This window comes from Dermacentor silvarum, chromosome 1 (genome assembly GCF_013339745.2).
Source record: "Dermacentor silvarum isolate Dsil-2018 chromosome 1, BIME_Dsil_1.4, whole genome shotgun sequence".
Classification (NCBI taxonomy): Eukaryota; Metazoa; Arthropoda; class Arachnida; order Ixodida; family Ixodidae; genus Dermacentor; species Dermacentor silvarum.
Genome location: NC_051154.1, coordinates 322,951,524 through 322,973,206, shown reverse-complemented (window position 1 = coordinate 322,973,206; position 21,683 = coordinate 322,951,524). Strand labels below are relative to the sequence as shown.

The 21,683-nt window shown below is 46.2% G+C and overlaps 1 protein-coding gene across 1 annotated transcript in view; it reads right to left on the bottom strand.

The window, feature by feature from the left end:
* LOC119437327 (protein argonaute-4) overlaps positions 1–21,683 on the bottom strand; it is a 62,104-nt gene that overhangs the window by 25,335 nt on the left and 15,086 nt on the right. Inside the window, exons 3-5 of the mRNA XM_037704376.2 lie at positions 15,827–16,936; positions 14,048–14,971; positions 482–709 (exon numbers count right to left, since the gene is read on the bottom strand). Of these exons, the coding sequence (XP_037560304.2) occupies positions 482–709; positions 14,048–14,971; positions 15,827–16,936 (2,262 nt within the window). The remainder of the gene's footprint in view (positions 1–481; positions 710–14,047; positions 14,972–15,826; positions 16,937–21,683) is intronic.

Sequence of the window (21,683 nt, the reverse complement as noted above, 5' to 3'; positions counted from 1 at the left end):
TGCGCAATACAACGGCTTTGTCAAGCAAAATCTCAAGCGCAAGTGCCGTTGTCGTCGCGCAACTTTAAAGTAATCTCTCTTTCTGTTTTTTCTTGTTTCGTTTTTCAATGTTTGGTGTTTACGTGCCAGAACCACGATTTTATTATGAGGCACGCCGAAGTGGGGGACCCGGAATTATTTTGGACCACCAGGTTATCTTTACGTGCTCGGGACACGGGCACGTTAAAGATCCCTTGGTGGATCCCCTGGTGGACATGTAATGCACGGGACACGGGCGTTTTTGCATTTCGCCCCCATCGAAATGCTGCCGCCTCGGCCATGATTTGATCGCGCGACCTCTTTCTTTTATAGCAGTGCAACACCATAGCCGCTAAGCCACCACGGCAGGAAATTCTAAAGTTTGCCCACCGGTAAAATGCTTTGCGCGAGGTGCACCGGAAGGATCCCTGGCAAAAAGCCATTCGGAGACATTTGCACGCACCTGGATGCCGAAGTGGCTGCAGAGGAAGAAGTCAAAGTCCAGTGGGTGCGTGACCACGGAGTCGACGGTGGTGCCCGGCGGCACGTTGCGGAACTTGCCGACGCCGTCGCGGTCGCTGGCCGGCATGAATCGCGTGTGGTGGCGCTTCTGCACCACGATGAAGGTGAGTGCCGGCTCGTACGACTCGTTTGGTGACAGCTCCTTGCACGCCAGCCGGATGGCGCTCACCTGCGAGATGGACGAGACGTGCTCTTCTATACACATAGGTCGCCATTTGTTATCACGGTGGGAGAAGTGACGCCAAGTTGGCTTTAACCGAACGGCGAATACGGCTACACTCTAAAAAAAAAAGGAGTGACCCTTGCTCCTTTAAAGGAGGAACGGCGATGTCCCCTATGTTCGTCTTTAAATGGAGGAACTTTCCTCCCTCATGGCTGGGAGCAACTGTTATTCCCTTTCCAAAACCAACATGGCCGACTCCAGGCAAGTGAAGCCAGCAACACGACTATAGGCTTAACAACTAGGATTCAAGCTACTAGGGGCGCCAATACAAGGCTTCGAGATTCGCACGCACTGAGCAATGGTCTCGGAGGCTACAGGCAATAAAAGATTTTAAAAAATTGTATTACAAAAAGATTTTTCCCACACGCGAAACATGTGTGAACGTATTATTATAATATTATGACACATATTTCTTATATAACATTTTATTAATTCTCAGCCATTATAATATGCACTTAATTAATAACACTTAATTAATAGAGCTTACACTGGTCATTCAACTAGAGCAGTATTCAAATGTACACATACGCATTCAATTCATAGAGCACTTGACAATCAACAACACACGCACATAGTCACACTGTCCGGTTTATATAATCCACATGGTTACATTACCAAGCATACATAGACATTTTACACACACGTAATCAAACAGATTCATTGACACAACAATTCATAGAGCACTGACAGAACCAACTCGCACACATTCGCATACAACGACACGGTTCACCTTTCTTTTTTTCTTTTTTTTTACATGCTTTGTGTACCTGCGTACGATTTTATATAGTCACGAAATGCGACCCCCCAATTTTGCCGGAATGCAAATCAGTTTTCTGCCCAGTTAAACAATTGCTGGTGAGACAAAGCTAAACGTATTAGGTTGTATTACAGGTGCAGGCAATGCACACAGACCTTTTAATATAAAGATGCACAATTTTGAACGGTTTAATTACAGGGTTTTACATTACAGTCCCGTGGCTACGGCGTTGCGACGCTAGCCACCCTACCGCTGGGCTCGAGGACGTGACGGCCGCTTTTAGGCAGAAAGTAAAAACGCTCGTACAGTGCATTGAATGCACTTTAAGAACCTCGAAAATACATTAGAGAATTTATTTCTACGCATAACCGTTTTGTCTCGCAACATAGTTGGGCGCAAGACGGCTAGTTAATATTCATGTATCACGGAGGCCACCACAGCCTCACTAGTGTGCAGGTGGCGCCGTTGTGATTCCTCCGTCTACAACGTGCTTGTTGGATGTGCGAGCGTTTGATCGTGTGTTTTTGTGTTTGCGGTAATGAAATGTGACGTAGTTAGCTTCAATAATAGTGCGAGAAGATAGCTTGTGTCTTGCTGCAAACTCGCCTTATGCGTGGCGCGCAAGGCAAATGTGGACCAACGATTTTCGTGCCGGGTAGTGCGTTGCCTTTGTGTCATGGTTGCGGAAAGTTGGGTGCATGGCGCAAAGAAAGCATGCGAATTATTAGCGTGCCTGAGCTCGTCCACTACGCAGCGGCATGTATGCTGCGACAGCGTCTCCTTTATTTTTAGAAAAATAGAGGAGGCGCTGGCTGGGACTAACATCGTCGATGCAGCACCGGCAACTTGGAGAGCGCTTTTAAACCGCGTCGTACCGTTTGAAAGGTAAGTAATCGTGCTTGCTAACTACACGCGTATTGTGCGTGCTCCCCATGTGTGCACAGAATGCGTGAACGTAGGAAATGGTACTCCCACGACACCAGTAATACCTGTGCTGATGCTTGCTGAGCGCCGGTTGGCAGAATTCAGTTATGCGAGTTTATTGCCTCAATGCGAAATTGAAAATCTTGATAAGCGTCTTCTTCCGATGAGAAGTATTATGTTCGGAAATAATCATGATCATCATGTGCACCTGTGCTTTTCTGCTGAAGTTGCATAATAGCGACCCATGTGCTTCACCGATTCTTACTGCAATCCCGTTTCCTCGCTTATAAATGCTTCGACGTCGTAAATAATCTGCTTATGAGGTTTTCGGTTTACGAGCAGTTTATGAGAAAAAAATCACAGCTTGCTACTAGTACAGCTTACTTTTTAAGACAAGGTTTGTTGACATAACTTATACGCAACTAAACATGACAGGAAAGTTGCTTATGAAAGAAAAAAGAAATGAATTGTTGTGTAAAGAAACATTTGTTTGTGATGTGCTGCTCCTGCGTGTGTTGAAAATTTTACTGAGATGAAGGGGCCCTATTATCATGTGCACTGTTGCCACCCTGCACTAGTGCAAACATTGTTTTCATGACTATTTTTAGGTGCTCCTCGCATGTGTTCACCATGTGACAGCTTTAATGGGCTACTGCTATAAGTTAACACAACTTATTTTATAGTGGCGAGGCTGTGACCACATAACGGAGGGGACTCCTTGGCTATGGCTGCCGTGGTGCAACGTGTAATCTGGATGGTCGAGTCAGGTATGTATGAAGTGTACGTGTTCCAAATAGGATCTCGGTATCATTCGTCGATAAGTTAGTCGACATATTACTCAACTCAGCTTACTAAATTGACTAAATATTTATGCAACTTGCTGCTTATTTGTGTTCATAGCTGTTTTGTGCACATTATCATGTTCTATAAGAAAACTAGACCCAACATGTTGTGATGAGTATTTTTTCTTTCAACAATCACTTGGCTGCGATTAACATTACATTTTTGCTAAGTACACGGTGTGTTCATTACTTTTTATTTTGGTTTCATTGTTCTGAAACTGTTTTTCATGCTGTAGCTTTTATTTCCGATTTTCATCTGTTTATGCTACACGCTCGTGCAGTATCTGCGTATGTAAGAATTCAAAGTGTAGTGGGCCAAATTTGTCACAGGTCTAAGCACACGGCGTGCTTAGCATTGTTTAACATTTACAATTATTTGTCTTGTTCCCAGAATAAATGCCACTGGCAAATGTACATTCGACGAGCTTGGAACTTCTTGAAAGGATACATGAAAGCCAGTATTCACTGTGCGTAGCTACTACACCAGTGAGGTGTTTTCTAGTAAGCTTGCTATTTTATTTTATATTCATGGCAAGCTATTCCGATGCATGCAAGTAGGCATTGTAGCAGTTGCGAGTCTGTCCAGTTACATTGTTTTTCACTTTACGTCAATACAGCATAGACCGCAGAGTTAGCTGGTAAATAGTTCAGTGTATTGATACTGTCTCATTAAAGAAACACACTACTTCGCACATAGTGCTTAAATGTCTGCTTGCTCTTATGGCATTTGCTGGTTATTGCCCCGCCCCAATGTTGCTCATCAAATGCATTTGATTTCAACATGACCACACAGAACATTCTGATTGACACTAGTGTAATTTTAATAGTGATAATCAACCAGCCAAGGCTTAATTCTACAGCTCTCAAGAATTATTTCTAATACTTTGGGTTCCTTTCCATGTGTTCTGTTTCATCCTGTGTTTCATCAGCACAGTGGGCAGTCCTTTAAAATTATTCATTCTACTTGGCGCTGTTCAGGTAGAAAATGTTAACCAGCAAGTCCAAATTATAATGCTATCGGTAAGACTTCTATTACTGGGTGGATGAATACAAAGTGCTATATGTAATTGTAAAAGTATTTTTGGCAAAAATACCGGTGTCTAGAACAAGCACCATATGCACTGCAACTCTTATAGTGTTAAGTTGGGTAGGCAAGTATCTATGCCAAGTATACTTGCACATATACTTTCTACATATTAGCTAGTATTTTAGCTACATGAAAGAGCGTATGTTGTGACTGCTGAAGTCAAATTTATGATTGATGTGCCTGCCTGTTTTGTTGTGCACTTACTGCTGTGGTGTCTTAGCATTGTAGCCATGTGACAACTGAAGTATTGCAACAATGTGTAAGCTAGCTTGCACCTACTATTGCTACAGTATGCCAACAGATACCTATCACCATATTTGTGCATTTTCTGAGAACCAGCTGTGTTGGCTATGTGCAATTTGTAGTATCCATATGAGTTTGCCGGTCAGTTCACGTAACTTTTGATGACATAATTTACAGAGAGGGAAGGGAAACAGTACAACATGAATGCTGTTAAAAAGGGACTTTTTATTTTGATGGAAGGATTCAAAATAACAATAAAACTGGATGTGTGCTTATATCTTGCGCAAGTCCTATCAGAGGGAAGGCGGAAGTTGTAATACAAAGGCATAAAATCACGATAAACAGTATTTGCATTAAAAAAGGTGGATAAGCACAGACTAATTTCGTTCCCTTGTCATCAAGAAAGGGTGCTTTTTCACGCATTGATAACGGGGCTGGCTCACATGTCTCGTTTGTGTGGTATGCCTCACTTATTTCTCTTGGCACTCTTTCCCCGTTTGTGAAAACCGATGAACAATCTTAATCCGGCCTGAAGCCCTATCATAACAATGCACGGCCATGTCGAGCGAGCATACTGGCCTTTCGAGTGAAATGTGATGATTAACGTGTTCTCCTGGATGCATGTTGAGGCACCAGCCGGCCAGTCTGCCCCATGTACATTCGACCAAATATACAGATGATCAAAGGAATAGACCACACTAGCACTGACGGACACAAGACAAATTTGGTGGTATCTCTAACTAAGCAAGCCTCGCTTGCCTGGGTGCCTTTCTCACTTCACCTGTGGGCTGCTATGCACAACAGTCCACAAGTGAATTGAGAAAGGGGAGCAGGCAAGCGAGGTTTGCTTGGTTAAGGATACCACCAAATTTGTCTAGTGTGCGTGGCAGTGTGCTGTATTCCTTTCACAGGTGGTCTAATGTATACAGGACAGACTGGCTGTTATCTAAATACGTGCCAAATAAATCATCACATTTCACTCGAAAGGCCAGTATGCTCGCTCAACATGGCCGTGCATTGTCATGATAGGGCTTCAGGTCGGATTAAAATTGTTCATCTGTTTTCACAAACGGGGAAAGAGTGCCAAGAGAAATCAGTGAGCCATGCCACATAAATGATACGTGTAAGCCAGCCCCGTTATCAATGCATGAAAAAGCAACCTTTCTTGATGACAAGCGAACAAAATTAGTCTGTGCTTATCCACCTTTTTTAATGCAAATACTGTTTATCGTGATTTTATGCCTTTGTATTACAATTCCTGCCTTGCCTCTGATAGGACTTGCGCAAGATATAAACACACATCCAGTTTTATTGTTATTTTGAATCCTTCCATCAAAATAAAAAGTCCCTTTTTAACAGCATTCATGTTGTACTGTTTCCCTTCCCTCTCTGTAAATTATGTCATCAAAAGTTACGTGAACTGACCGGCAAACTCATAAGGATACTACAAATTGCACATAGCCAACACAGCTGGTTCTCAGAAAATGCACAAATATGGTGATAGGTATCTGTTGGCATACTGTAGCAATAGTAGGTGCAAGCTAGCTTACACATTGTTGCAATACTTCTGTTGTCACATGGCTACAATGCTTAAGACACCACAGCAGTAAGTGCACAACAAAAACAGGCAGGCACATCAATCATAAATTTGACTTCAGCAGTCACAACATACGCTCTTTCATGTAGCTAAAACACTAGCTAATATGTAGAAAGTATATGCACAAGTATACTTAGCATAGGTACTTGCCTACCCAACTTAACACTATAAGAGTTGCAGTGCATATGGTGCTTGTTCTAGACACCGGTATTTTTGTCAAAAATACTTTTACAATTACATATAGCACTTTGAATTCATCCACCCAGTAATAGAAGTCTTACCGATAGCATTATAATTTGGACTTGCTGGTTAACATTTTCTACTTGAACAGCGCCAAGTAGAATGAATAATTTTAAAGGACTGCCCACTGTGCTGATGAAACACAGGATGAAACAGAACACATGGAAAGGAACCCAAAGTATTAGAAATAGTTCTTGAGAGCTGTAGAATTAAGCCTTGGCTGGTTGATTATCACTATTAAAACTACACTAGTGTCAATCAGAATGTTCTGTGTGGTCATGTTGAAATCAAATGCATTTGATGAGCAACATTGGGGGGGGGGGGCAATAACCAGCAAATGCCATAAGAGCAAGCAGACATTTAAGCACTATGTGCGAAGTAGTGTGTTTCTTTAATGAGACAGTATCAATACACTGAACTATTTACCAGCTAACTCTGCGGTCTATGCTGTATTGATGTAAAGCGGTCTATGCTGTATTGACAAATTTGGCCCACTACACTTTGAATTCTTACATACGCAGATACTGCACGAGCGTGTAGCATAAACAGATGAAAATCGGAAATAAAAGCTACAGCATGAAAAACAGTTTCAGAACAATGAAACCAAAATAAAAAGTAATGAACACACTGTGTACTTAGCAAAAATGAAATCTTAATAGCAGCCAAGCGATTGTTGAAAAAAAATACTCATCACAACATGTTGGGTCTAGTTTTCTTATAGAACGTGATAATGTGTGCAAAACAGCTATGAACACAAATAAGCAGCAAGTTGCATAAATATTTAGTCAATTTAGTAAGCTGTGTTGAGTAATACGTCGACTAACTTATCAACGAATGATACTGAGATCCTACTATTTGGAACACATACACTTCATATATACCTGACTCGACCATCCAGATAACACGTTGCACCATGGCGGCCATAGCCAAGGAGTGCCCTCTGTTATGTGTTGACTTATAGCAGTAGCCCATTAAAGCTGTCACATGGTGAATACATGCGAGGAGCACCTAAAAATAGTCACGAAAACAATGTTTGCACTAGTGCAGGGTGGCAACAGTGCACATGATAATAGGGCCCCTTCATCTCAGTAAAATTTTCAACACACGCAGGAGCAGCACATCACAAACAAATGTTTCTTTACATAACAATTCATTTCTTTTTTCTTTCATAAGCAACTTTCCCATAATGTTTACTTGCGTATAAGTTATGTCAACACGCCTTGTCTTAAAAAGTAAGCTGTACTAGTAGCAAGCTGTGATTTTTTTCTCATAAACTGCTCGTAAACCGAAAACCTCATAAGCAGAGATTATTTACGACGTCGAAGCATTTATAAGCGAGGAAACGGGATTGCAGTAAGAATCGGTGAAAGAGCACATGGGTCGCTATTATGCAACTTCAGCAGAAAAGCACAGGTGCACATGATGATCATGATTATTTCCGAACGTAATATTTCTCATCGGAAGAAGACGCTTATCAAGATTTTCAATTTCGCATTGAGGCAATAAACTCGCATAACTGAATTCTGCCAACCGGCACTCAGCAAGCATCAGCACAGGTATTACTGTTGTCGTGGGAGTACCATTTCCTACGCTCACGCACTCTGTGCACACACGAGGAGCACGCACAATGCGAGTGTAGTTAGCAAGCACGATTACTTACCTTTCGAATGGTACGACCCAGTTGAAAAGCGCTCTCCTAGTTGCCGGTGCTGCGTCGACGATGTCACTCCCAGCCAGCGCCTCCTCTATTTTTCTAAAAATAAAGGAGGCACTGTCCCAGCATACATGCGTATAGATGTTGAGACAATAAGAACCATTGAACAATCTATATCGTACATTATAGTTTAGCATAGAAAGAAATTCTATAATGTATTTTCGAGGTTCTTAAACGTGCATCCAATGCACTATACAAGCGTTTTTACTTTCCGCTTAAATGCGGCCGTCACGTCCTCAGTGCCTGAAGGCGAGAAGCGAAATATCACTGAAGTGGAACGTTTCAGAAGACGTCCTCAGTTGTTAGCCGTATTTCTGCGTATTATGTGGAATAGAGAATTGCGCGGCATCATTTCGCCGTTACTTCGCCTACAAGAAGCACGTGTATCGCTTTCACACAAAGGCCGCTGGCATTAGCGCCGATGAGCATACACCTGACTTTGGCTGTGGTGAAGCAATTGGAGAAAATGCATCGTTACTGATGCCTCAACTTCATCAGATACAAACAGTGATGACACTGCTTCGAACTTTGACTTCATTGCGACAATCAGGGAAGCAGATAGCTATGTTCTACATCAGAATCATGGAAAAGTTGCAGCTACCGTTGAGTACCACAGATGAAATTTTCACCCTTGTGAAAGCCCTCATTCATGATGTCATAGAAGGGATGTTCAAAAAAACTGCAAAGCTCCTAGAGGAAAAAATGTGGCACCGGCCGTGCACAATAGAAAACCTGGCATGCCAACTGAATGCTGCGGATATTGTTGTCAATATATTTTCCGACTTGACAAGTACTCACATGAGAAAAAAAATACTTTTCGGAGCACTTTATTTACACTGAAGCTACTCAGATGCCACTGCAGACTGGCAGTTACGAAGACTTTACATGTTATATTTCTATCTCTAAACTGTCAACAAATTTCCTGAAATGCGAGGACTTGCTAGAATGCATTTCACAGTCTGTGTCAAAATCGCAAGATGTGCTCTATGACTTTGCTGATAGCAATGCATTCAATCAGTACCGTCAGCTTGCACAGGATGCCAGTCATAGCACTGTATTTCTGCTTTTGTACACTGATGAGATGGAGCTTGTAAACCCTCTAGGTGGTGCTGCTGGACGGCACAAAATTTTACTAGTTAACTTTTCTATTTTGAATCTGCATCCTCGGCATCGGTCAAAACTCAGTGCCATTCACTTGCTTCTAGTTGTGGAGTACCGTGTCATGCTACGGCATGGCCTGGCCTAAGTGCTACTGCCACTCGTGCAGGACCTAAATTTAATATAAAAGAATGGAGGGGGCACTGGCAGTCTGCACTTTAATGTTGTGACTGTGGCATTCTCTGGAGATAACCTCTCAATGCACCTCTTGGCAGGTCTCCAGTGCTGCTTTAGCAGCGGCACAGTCTGCCATTACTGCTTAGCTCAGCACAGACAATTGCGGATGCTGCATAATTTGGATGACTGTATCGAGAGGACAAGTGCAGCACACAAGAGCCACCTTAAAGCATTCACACTTGACCCAGCTATAAATGGGCCCTTGTACGGCATTACAAATGTATCGCCATTGCGAGGCCTGAACAATTACCTCCTGATGCCATGCAAGACATACTTGAAGGGGGTATTGATTGTGTTCTTCCCCACGTTTTGGAAGGTTTAGTTGCTGACGGAGTGATCCGCAAGCAGGACCTTGGAAAAAAATTGTCCTTCAAGTATGGCTTTCATGACAAAAAGGCCATACCTCCTGCCATTAGGGACGCATTTCGTAGTGGCAAAGCCAGCCTTAGGGGATCAGCAAGCCAAAATGGTGCCTCTTTCGGCTGCTTCCCCAAATATATGCAGAGTACATTCCTGAAGGCAACCCTCATTGCATGGTGTACTTGGCATTCAGGCATCCCAAAGCCACTGAGAAACCAGCACTCTTCAAAGTTCACTTTCATGTAGGCACAAAAAGGCACTTAAAAGCGGATCCTAACGGCATATACTTCTGTTGGCATTTATATGTCACAGGCACCTTCCCTTCAGGATGCTCAATGGCTGGCTTTCGCATCGTTTCTGCACATTGAAAAAAATGGCTATTTCGCCCCTGTTTTGCATATTTGTCAAGATATAACTTCTGAACAATGCTTTGATGCACACATGCCGAAACCCATCTTTTCTTATGGCTGCTGGTGACATTGAACCCGGGTTGATGAGGTGGAACGCATAGAAATGCATGTGGTGCGTTGTTGAAGGCTGTGGTTTGTCATGGCCCCTTTTAGTGCCGCATGCTTTCTATTTATGTGCCATATTGCCTGCATCTTCGAGTGTTACAGATGGATAATGGTCACCACGATCGATTTTATTTGTAAGGCAAGTTACAATAAAGAATTGCCATGTATTGATTTGCAGACATCAACTGTGCCACTGTACGTATTACTAGTTGGCTTTGCATACAATGTTGTAGAAGTGTACTTTTTTGTTTTTTTTTTGCTTCTGAAAGAACCATAATGTATTTGATCAGACTATTGTGATGCCTCATTGAAACTGTGGCAGACACCTGCTTATTTCTTCCACAGAGTCTTAAAACAGTTTCTTGCTCAGGTAGTGTGCTTTTGTTCATCATAGTATATTTGTTGTTACTTTTGTTATATGTTAATTACATTACTTTCGTTTTTAATCATTGTAGTGCGATTCTTTAAAAATCATTGGATGGCAGTACTTTTGAATTGTGCAGATTTATTATGTTATTAGCTAGTAAAAGGTGACAGACTCTTAAATGGCAATTTGGGCGTGTTGATAATTTATTACAAGCAGTAGATGTATAACACAACTATGTATAGGCTTTTAAGGACTGGCACGGCAAAGTAAGGCTGATAATTATGTGGACTAGTGGGAAAGAGGGATTTCATGAAGGAGTAGCTAAAAACTAATTCAGGACAACAACGATTCGAAAGCATTTTTGATGCATAACACCTAATGCTCGTGACCTCTGAACATGCAACATCTCACCTGTAAAGCTTGCCAGTTTGGCTGACAACACGTTAAGTTTGCTTTCGTTTGAAAGCAATTTTAAATTAAGATAGTGACGGAGGCAAGAGCAAATAAATGCACACTTTATTACAGCATGGCAAGATTGCTTTATTATCATACACCTTTGCCAGCAATCTCGGTAATTTTTAAGCAGTCAAGATTGGTGGCATTCAACAACATTGATGGAAATTCATGAAACTATTAATTATTGCAAGACATCACAACAAAGCAGCAAACACAACAAAATCGGCAATTGTGTCATTTATGGTTGGCTCTGGCGTCTGTATTTATTTTCAGAAGCCATGCAGGTTATAGAAGCAATTAAGTCGCGTCTTTTGATGTGCTGAACTTCCACTTCGATGATGTACATATAAAGGTCCAGTGCTTGTTCCAGTTAGCCATGTATTCTAAAAGGAATAAAAAATTGAATTGTGAAAATGTGGACAAAGTTTTTTTCAAACCGAATATGATGTAGAATGGTGCATGAAAAACAAATCAGATCACTTGGCCTTTGCTTTGAACCACGTAAACAACATATAGTTAAATAGCTGTAGAATAATATGTTACAATTTGCATAAAAACTTGACAAGAGACTACAGTTGCTTTCAAATTCCGCCCCCACCGCAATCGGCCACAGGAACCGGAGTCGAAGCCGCGACCATAAGGAAATAAAGCACCATAGCCACTGCGGCTATAAATTTCAGTGGCGATCGATTTCGGGATACTATCGGTCACTTTCTGCACCGCTTTCATTACACGTACGCGTTTACACATATTTGTTTTTGTTAACGCAACTTAATAGGCACTTTCGCACTAATAATAATCGCACGACAGCCGCATGTACCGCGAGAATAAAGAAAAGAAATATCCTTAAGCATTATCCCCTACATGAGCAAGAAGATCTAGATTACCAATACATTTTAAGGTCTTGCTTGCATCTCGGTGCAGTAAATACTGTCTAACAGGACTGCGTCTAAAATGTATATAGCCTATTGCTGAGAGCAATTCGTATGCGCATACCAATGATCGAGAATAAAATAACTTGCCTGTTTTGCGATCAACCTTCCTCCACCGACGTTCATGATATCGCATGCGCATCGTTGCGCGATGAAGTATCCACGCAGCACATTGAAGGCACTCAAACACAGTCAGTGGGTGAAGTGATCGCCTATGGTGCTCGTAGAGATGGAACCGATCGGTCGCAGCCGATGAAATCGCAATGCGCTACACGGGATCACGGCGCAACTCATTTTCAGGTCCCGGGGTGCTCGCGCTAAGGGAGGAAAGTTCCTCCATTTACGATTGCCGCAAGAGGGCGCAGCGCGTGAACCTTGCTGGAAGGAGGAACTCGCTGGCCTGAAGGAGGAAGAGAGCCCGTTGCTCCATTCTCACTCCCTTTTTTTTAGAGTGTATAGTTGGTGCATGTTAGCTGTTATTTCGCTATTCACACTAAGGGGAACAAGACGAAAACTGACTGGAAACAAAGACACACACTGGCACGAACAAGGGCGCTTCTTCGTGTCAGTGTCTTTTTCGGTCCCAGTCGGAGTCCGTCTTGTCTCCTTAGTGTGCATGGCGGAAAAACATTAGAGTTTCCTTTGTAAATTTTAGTGAAATTTGCCCTGCAATCGTTCACCTTTACCGCAGGAATGATGTAGTATGGCAAGTAGATTAAACAAATTTTTGTGCTTGTGACGTTCTTGTGGTCATGACAGGCTCTATGTGCCTTTACTACATATAGCCCACATTTCCAAGCAGTCACATTTTTTCTGCGCACATGCATAATCATGGAAATTGTTGCATTTGAACGCAATACTGTGTAGAATGTGAGAAAGTTCAAAGTCACATAACTCCCATGCTTGCCGCGTCGCCAGTAAAAAAAATTGATTCAGCGGTTTTACGTGCCAAAACTACCAGCTGCTTATGAGACACGCCGTAGTAGGGGACTCAGGAATAATTTTGACCCCCTGGGTTTCTTTAACGTGCACCTAATCTAGGTGCGCGGATGTTTTCTCATTTCGCCGCCATTCAAATGCGGCCGCCATGGCCGGGATTCGAACCCGCGACCTCGTGCTTTGCAGCCCAACATCAAGCCGAGTGGCATTTGGTATTTCCTTCAAGCATTTTTGCAGGAAACTAAGGCGCGTGAACAGCTTCGATGGCTGGATATTCGGTCGTACTACTGCGAAGTTGCAAAAGTCTGACGGAATTAAAAAAAAGTCGCAGTTTTGCCCGAAAGGCGAAGCATCTATTGCGATAGCAAATTAGCATAGACAGCTATACGAACAAGGGATAGTAGTATTATCTAACGTTCAAAGTTGTAAAGATTCCCTTACTAACTAAATAAACGAGCACGGTGTCACGCGCGCACAGGTAAACATCAACACATCTCACTCGATGATCGCGGAAACCCGTCAAAACGCTGGAGTGAGAAAGCGCGCCAGCTGCAGCGAGCAAATTTACCTTCGCACTGGCTATCGCTTCAACGCGAACTAAATGGTGAATGCAGAGCCCATACGAAGCTGCGGGTACTCGGCGCATGTCCTTTGTACCTATCGCAGATCGCTTTCAAGATGAGGCTCCCGCGGGCGCACACTTCAGCCACATCACAGATCGCTTTCAAGATAGGCGCCCGCGCGCCAGCTCCGTCCGCTAGAGCAAGTGACGCTGCGAGAGCAAGTGAGCCGCAAGAGCAAGTGACGCTGCGAGACGGATTCTCAATCTGTGCCACAATTTCAGCATTGAGTGTGCAACTCTGCGTGAAACAGAACATTGGCTCGACTAGCAAGACCGTGTTGCTCTATTTCTTGTCTATATGGTGCTCGAGTGCTATTGAAAGACGCACCGACCCGCTATGTTGGACACTCTTACCTCGCGGTTTCGGACTTGGAGGAACTGTCCCTCGCTGACGCCATCACGGTAGAAGATGATGCGCTCCGGCTTGTGCCTGGTGGCACGGAAGAAGGCCTTGAGCATGTCCTTCACCATTTCCTTGAGGTCCCTTATGATCTCGACTCGTGCCTTGGCCTCGGCGTGCTCCATCTGGATGCGGACGGTGGCGTGGAACTTGGACGGGATCGAGTCGAGGCTGCCCACGCAGGCGGCGATCGAGGGCCGGATTCTGTCGCCGGGAGATGGGTGGGACACGTCGGCGCCGATTATGATCACGGGCTTCTGGAAAAGCGCGGGTTTCTCTTGCGCCAGCAGGCTGTTGTTGGTACCGCCCATCTTGGCGTTGATCTTCTGGCATAGGTTCTGCACGAGCGCCGCGTTGCACTTCTTGACAACGTTGTTCTCCAGCAGGCACTGGGTGCGCAGTCCGAGCTCGGTCTCGGCGACCTGCTTGATCTCGGCGTAGTTGGTCGTCTTGGCGATCACGATAACGACCATCTGCAGCTTGCTGTGCTTCTGCTGCTGCTCGGCCAGGATGGAGCGGATGGAACGCCGGTTGTGGTCGGGCGCCGATACCTCGAGCGGCTGGTCGATGCGCATGCCCAGCTCGAGGCCGATGCGCGTCAGCATCTTGACGAAGTTTTCGACGCTGTCGCGCTGCGCGAACCGGCTCAGGCTGACCAATGTCCAGCGGTCCATGGTGGCCGGCTTGTAGAAGTGCTGGCCACGAAGCTCCCACGTGCCCTCGCGCGGCTTGCTTAGGGAGTTGTTCGCGAACACCAACGAAGGGGGCTCGAGCACTCGGCCCTTGAGCTGGGTTGGATCGGTGCTGATCTTGATGTTGAACTCGCGCAGGTAATCATCGGTGCCGTTGACCAGGTCGCGCACGGACTGGCGGATCTCCTGCAAATTCACGATGAAGCGTGAAAATTTATTCGCGCGAACCCGGCGATGGAGACGAGCACGGACTTGGCTCTCATGCAGCTGACCCTTGTATACAGAGTACTTATTTTCTCAAGAGACGTACCAACAGCCTTCAGCTAATTTCGGTCTAGTTCCCACAAATTGGAATTTCAGGTGTCTCAAGCAGCTAAGAATGCGATACTATATGTACAGGGTGTTTCTACGTATACTAAATATCATTTCACTATAGCCATTTTGAAATAATAGAACAGTTCCTTCTGAGACATGCCTTAAGTGGTAATGACCATGAGGTGATGGATGATACAAGATAATTAGTCGGCAATTAACAATTCATCAAGTAACTTATGCTTTCTGTTTCAGTGGGCTCATGGTAATTGGGAAATTAAAGCAATCTCTCCGTGCAAGCCATATCAACTCTTGGATTTAGGAAAAATGCGATTACCCGCGCAACTGTGGCACTACGAAATTCGACCATCAGAGCGCATGAAACCTAAACTGGGAGGCTGCAGCAACCGAAAAGCTGCACCCCTCGAGGCGACGTTCTGTTCACGTCCCCAAGTAGCGCTGGCTCCCCGCTTATGGGTCTAAAACTAAATAAGCATAAAAGCCAATTCTACTTTCATCATTAGAGACTAATTAACCACGTATCACGGCCTGCATCCGAAGGAACCATCTTTTTATTTCAAAACGGCAATTTTTAATTATTATGTACACCGAGTATACACCCCGTATACAAAGTTTCTGACAGTAAGTGCTCGGATATATTAGGATAGGCTACTCTCCCCCTTATGTTCGCCGAATGCAGAGACTGGCTAGGGCCAACACAACGAATACCTGGAAGCGCTTGGAAGGCGGTTTGGCCGTGCGCTTGATCATCTCGGCGGTCTGGATCTCGTCGAGCTTCTTGCGGCAGTGCTGGCCCTCAACCATCTCGCACACCTCGAGCGGAATGAAGACCGGGTGCTCGAGGCTCCCACTCTGCACGCAGGGAAAGTGCGGGTACGCCAGGCGGCTGTAGCGCTTCCCGAAGTACTCGGCCACGGAAGTCCTCTTGCCACCCTCGCTGAAGAATATCTCCTTCGCCGATTCCTTGGTGACGCGCACGACCTTGTACTTGCGCGGGTAAGGCAGGTGCGTGACCTTGATGCGCAGCCCCTTCAACTCCTTGTTGAGCCGCGCGTGGTGGAAGTCGCGGAGCTGCTTGAAGTCGGCGGGCGCCATCTCGCGCCGGCTGTCGCTGAAGATCTTGCACATAAAGCTTACCAGCGGAAGAGACTCGTAGAAGGCGGTCGCCGACATGTCCACGTTCAGCATGGGCTTCCACTGGGCCGGACGCACGCTCGTATAGTAGCCGAACCAGACCTCGCGGCCGCCGCCCAGCGCGTTCAGCTCGTGCGGCGGCGGAGGCTTGAAGAAGGACCGGCCGACGGGCGTCATCTTCATCGATGGTCTGTGGCGAACGACGATGTCGATTGCCTGCAGCACCTCCTGCGGCACCGTGTTGATGCGATTCTGGTACACGGCGTGCAGGGCGTCCAGGTTCACCGTGGCCGCGTACTGAATCTTGACGACGAACTTCTGGGTCCTCTGGTCCTCGTTTAGGTCGACGGAGAAGCTGCGCTCGCGGAAATTGAGCTGGTGTCGCGTGTACAGGTTCTTGCGGCCATCGAAAGCCGGGATACAGTTGGACAGATCGTGCCGGTACTTCTGGATGAGCAGCTCGATTACAAGCCGGTTGACCTTGGTGCTGAGGCAGCGGTACTTTTTCGGCTCGGGCACCTTGGCCCTCGCGGAGGTCTCGGAGTAGATGTCCACGTCGTAGTGATAGACGTTGCCGTCGGGGATCTCGATGTTGAAGTGGTTGGCGACCAACTGGATCGGCCGGCCAAACTTCCCGTGCGCGGGCCGCCGAGGAAAGTGCGAAGGAAGGGACCTTTCCATCTCCTGCGACACAATTATGCGAATTTCAGCAATCTACTGAGCAAATAGAGTTTTAGCTTGACCGTAAACATGTTATATACGAAATAATAGACGAGAATATTAGACTAGTAAACTTTCGCCCGACAGCGCTACTGCGACTTCTGATAGCGGCGCCGATGTGGAAATGTCAGGCCGCGCGGACGCGCCGTCGCGCAGTTTCCGCTTTGATTACATTGTTGTGAAGTCCGAGGGTCCGAGAGGCCACGTACGAAGGTCCCATGGCTGGTGTCGTACCAAGTGCCGGGAGAAGAAGATATCCAGAGAGTTGAGAAAAGCGTTTTATACACATATGTACATGTTTTAAAACCAGGGCTCCATGGTGATCGGAGCTTACTCAAGCTAAGTCCTTGCATGTTCGAGCGACCCTCACCACATGCACTCAAGCTCCGCTTTTCATGCAATTAATTTCCGCCTTTCACTCGTTCAAGGAGTTCACTGTAGTTCTTTTCGGCCAATAACGATCTTCGTCGAGTTCGTAATATCCCGCTCATGATGTAGCACCGTTCCGCCAGGCTCCGCCTCCATTGTCGCCTGATCGCCCCCGCACACCAGGCAACGGGTGGCAGCTTGGGAATCAACCCTCGACGTGGTTTCCGCGGGAAAGCTGGAGGTGACGGTGAGTTTGACAGGCTCCTGAGAATGACCTTCGCGGAAGCCACCGTTTCCAGGGAAGGCGGCTGCTGCTGTCGTCTCGTAAGGAGGCTCCAGGCTTGCGCGTCACAGTCTGCGCCGGGCCTCGTCGTAGTTAGTCCGGGCGGGTGCTGGTGTTTCCCGGAAGCACCTCAAAAGCAACGTTGTCGTCTTAGCGCCGCGCGAGGCCGATGACTCATTGCAGCCTGGGGTCCCAGAACTCGTCTCACCCATCAGCTATGCGCAGTGGAACGGCCGAAGATGCGAGACATAATTGCTCGTTCATTCGCCCCATGTGACGCTGAATTAGTCGCCAGCTCCTTGGCCTCGAGAAAACGACATAGCGTGAACAGCACTCCACAGCTGCACGTCTGCCAGTGAAGCATTCTTTGTCTCGAGGGACCGTCAAGCACAACAACATTGTTTCGCCCGCGCTTTCCTTCGCGGCTCGTGCTCACGGCGCGCCGTTTTCGACGGCGGCAAATCGCCTGCTTGCGCAACAGCGATCCAAAGATTGCAATGCGGTTTCAAGAAGGTTCTCGACGCTGACAGCTTTTTTCGTGGCGGCAACCTCAAGACAGAGGAGCGTCTGCTTCCATACGTGTATGCCGTTGAACAAATTGTCGACGGTGATGCGACAGTGAAAGCCAAGTGCGTGTCGCCGGTGCCTGAAAAAATCGTATAGGACGTCCAGTTAGAGGTATAGACACCGAGTTCAGTGATTTAGTCACTTTTATTTCGCTATGATGCAGTCACAAAGCGGTCATGCATGTTTGTACAGATGTGCAGAGACGATTGCCGTTGGTTTCGTTGGTAGCGGGGCGCGCACAAACAGCTGCTCTCATTTTAGCTCCGAGGGAGTGTCTTCAGCACTGTGAGCACAGAAAGAACGCATGCATTAGGCACCAATAAGCATGGCACTATACTCACGAGAAAGACCCTCTTCTTATGTTCAGTAACCTGGCCTAGCTTATAGCTCATTATAGCCTCCTAATTAGGTTCAGGCAGAGTCACAAATTAAGACGTTTTCGGCAAACTGTACACGCCTTTAACATGGACTGATTAGGAGATGATGTGGGAATACTCAGGTCCTATGACCGGCGCACGCGCAGCGAACGTCGCGTCAGACGCATGCGCGCCAGGGAGAGCTGGGAGAGGGGAAACTTTCCTTCCGCGGGCGGCGCACGGGAATCGCAAGCGCTATCAGCACCACCGGGTGGGTCACGTGAGATCCCGCTGACATCGCCCGGGTCTCTTTTGTCCCCAACAAGCGGCGATAGTGGAAGTCTCCGCCGCCGCTCCCGTATTCCCGCACGTGGTTAGTCAACCGCGTTCTTGCCGCGGCAATCGCCGCGGCCGCCCATATTCCCAAGTTGGTAAGTCGGAAGCCCTTCTTTATCTAGTGTATTGTTCTCTTCGAGAGAACCCTCAGCGATGTCAACTATATATAGCTAGCTGACCTGCTCCAAGTGTTAGTTGCAGTCGTAATAAATGCTTTCCTAGTGTACACGTGGTTGTCATCTATTGTTTCCTCGAGCTCCTACCGGACCGCGGTTGATGCGCAGGCATGCGCCAACCGCGGGGTTCGGTGTGCCGAGGCAGAGCGCCGTGGGCAATGCCCTGATATCCCGACAATGTTAGTGCCTGTAACTTGTGCTGCCTACTTGTCACAGAACATCTTTGCATGAGACAAACAGAACTGTATTGATAAAACGCTAAAGCAGTTTACTTTCCAGAGTACACAAAAGCCCCAGAGCGCACCAGCCAAAACACACATCTGCACAAAATTAACAATGTAAGTACTACAAATGCGCATAATGCTTTATATCATGCTGTATAAATATTTATATATACCACGCCTTATTCAATGCAGATGTTAAGAGTCATTGCAACTGCACTGCATTAGTGAGCAAGGTATCTTTTCACTGCTTATGAAAAATAACTCGTACAGACTGCTCCGCGAAATGAACCCAGACCACGGTAACCAGGGACAACCTTGGGACCAGCTGACCGGCTACCACATGAAACGATGATTCTTGGCAGGAAGAGTGAATCAGGTAATAATGTGCAAGGTGGCAATTATCTTAAATCATGATTGGATATTGTGAACCTATAAAGCATGGCCAAGCTACAAACGTAACGCGCACGTCTCGAGCGGCTGCTTTCCGATCTGCCGCTTACCGACGCAGGCGACGACCGCGGCTTGCATTAAATACGGACTGCTACCATACAAAAGACAAGCAGCGCGCGTCCCCTTTCGTTACCTGCACTAGTAATTTAGGACGCAGCGTTTGGAAAAGGGAAATAATTCTTTTGAGCTCGTGCTTGCCTATCGCGAGTGAGCGCACAGTACAATAAATTAAATCTGAGGGTTTTCAATCAATCATTTATTATTATACAGTAATAGTAATACAGAAGGAGGTCCCAAAGTAAGAACTGTCAGGGGGACCTCCTGTTAGTACATGCATAAAAATGTAGAACATACGATTAGCAACTAAGCTAAAAATAGCAGGAAAATACAAATCAATATAACCAAAGTCAATAAATAAAATCATATCGCCTAAGCCTCAAGATTATGGAAAAATACAAATCAACGTATTAGAAGTAATGAATCAAACATTTCGTAGTTTAAGATTTCACAGAAATGAGCAAGAAGAATTCTATTTCGAAATACACATGTAAGTACAAACATAAGAATAATTCAACAGGGCTATAATGCTTAAATAACAGCAACAGTGTTCAATCCATCGCAGCAACAAAATGAATGTGTAAACTGCTAATACTATGGGAACACAAACCGCGAAACACAATGAGACGTGGACACACACACACACACACCTTGGCATCAATCTTCAGTCAAACTCATCATGGAATCATCTTATTAATCTTACCCTTGCCTCTTCAATCCGTACTCTCGGACTTATTAAACAAAACCTAAAAGAAGCCCTACTCCATGTTAAAAAGACCAGCGTACGCAACATTAATCCGTCCTAAACTAGAATACGTGCCTGACATTTGGGATCCCGAACAAACTACTATCATCAGTAACATCGAAGCCTTGCAAGACCGTGCTGCGCGATTTATTTTTATTGCGATAGCAATTATATGGACACTTCAACCGGATTTCTGCCGTCGGCGTCGCCGTCGCCGTCGCCGTGAGGTTCCGTATAGATAAAATCTCCGCGCGCCGTATGCCCGAGCGCAAGCGTGCTGGGTCGCACGCTATCACGGAGAGCGAACGCACTCAATCCCCCACGCGCAAGCAACGAAGCGGGAAGCCAGCGCCGGGGGGGGGGCACTTCTACTGTGCCAACAACCGCGCTCGTCGCTCGGCCGCACGGTCTCTTATCTCTCCCGCGCGCAAGCAAGGAAGCGGGAAGCCAGCGCCGGAGGAAGCGGGGGGGGGGGGCGCACTTTTCTTCTGCCAACAACCGCGCTCGTCGCTCGCCGCACCGTCTCTTATCTCCACACGGCTCTGACCTTTATGAGCCGTGCATTCGCGGCTCAGTTCCTGTTGAAGCGATAGACCGCACGTACCTTCGCCCGCAGCGGCGTATGCTTGCTGCCAGCGTTTTGACAGTCGTTGTCTGCAGTCATTCAGTGTGATCTCTTCATGTTTGTTTGTGCGCGCTCACACCACGCTTGTTCATTCAGTTAGTAATAGTCGGGTCACATTTTCCAACGCACGCTACACATGTAATGCTGCCCGGATCGGCAGTGCAGCGCTACAGGTGTGTCCCTTCGCACGCGCGCTGCCCACGGGAAGCGCTTCTCATCACCATCGTTTCACACGCGCCTTCTCGTGGTCTTCGAGTCTCTCTTCATGTCGGTCTACTTACGCCGCAGCACACCTGCTTACTTAATCAGCTCATGTTTACTACAATTCATACTGTTACCAAAGCCGCTCACCTTACTTCGTATGACATTGCTGTGTTGCTATCGCATTCATTGCTTCGCCCTTAGGGCGAAACTGTGACATTTTTTTCAGATTATTCACGTTACACCAGCGTCACCTCGTTACAGAATAAAGCTGAGTTCGACACCTTAGCACTTCGCCGTAAAATTTCTCGCCTATCACTTT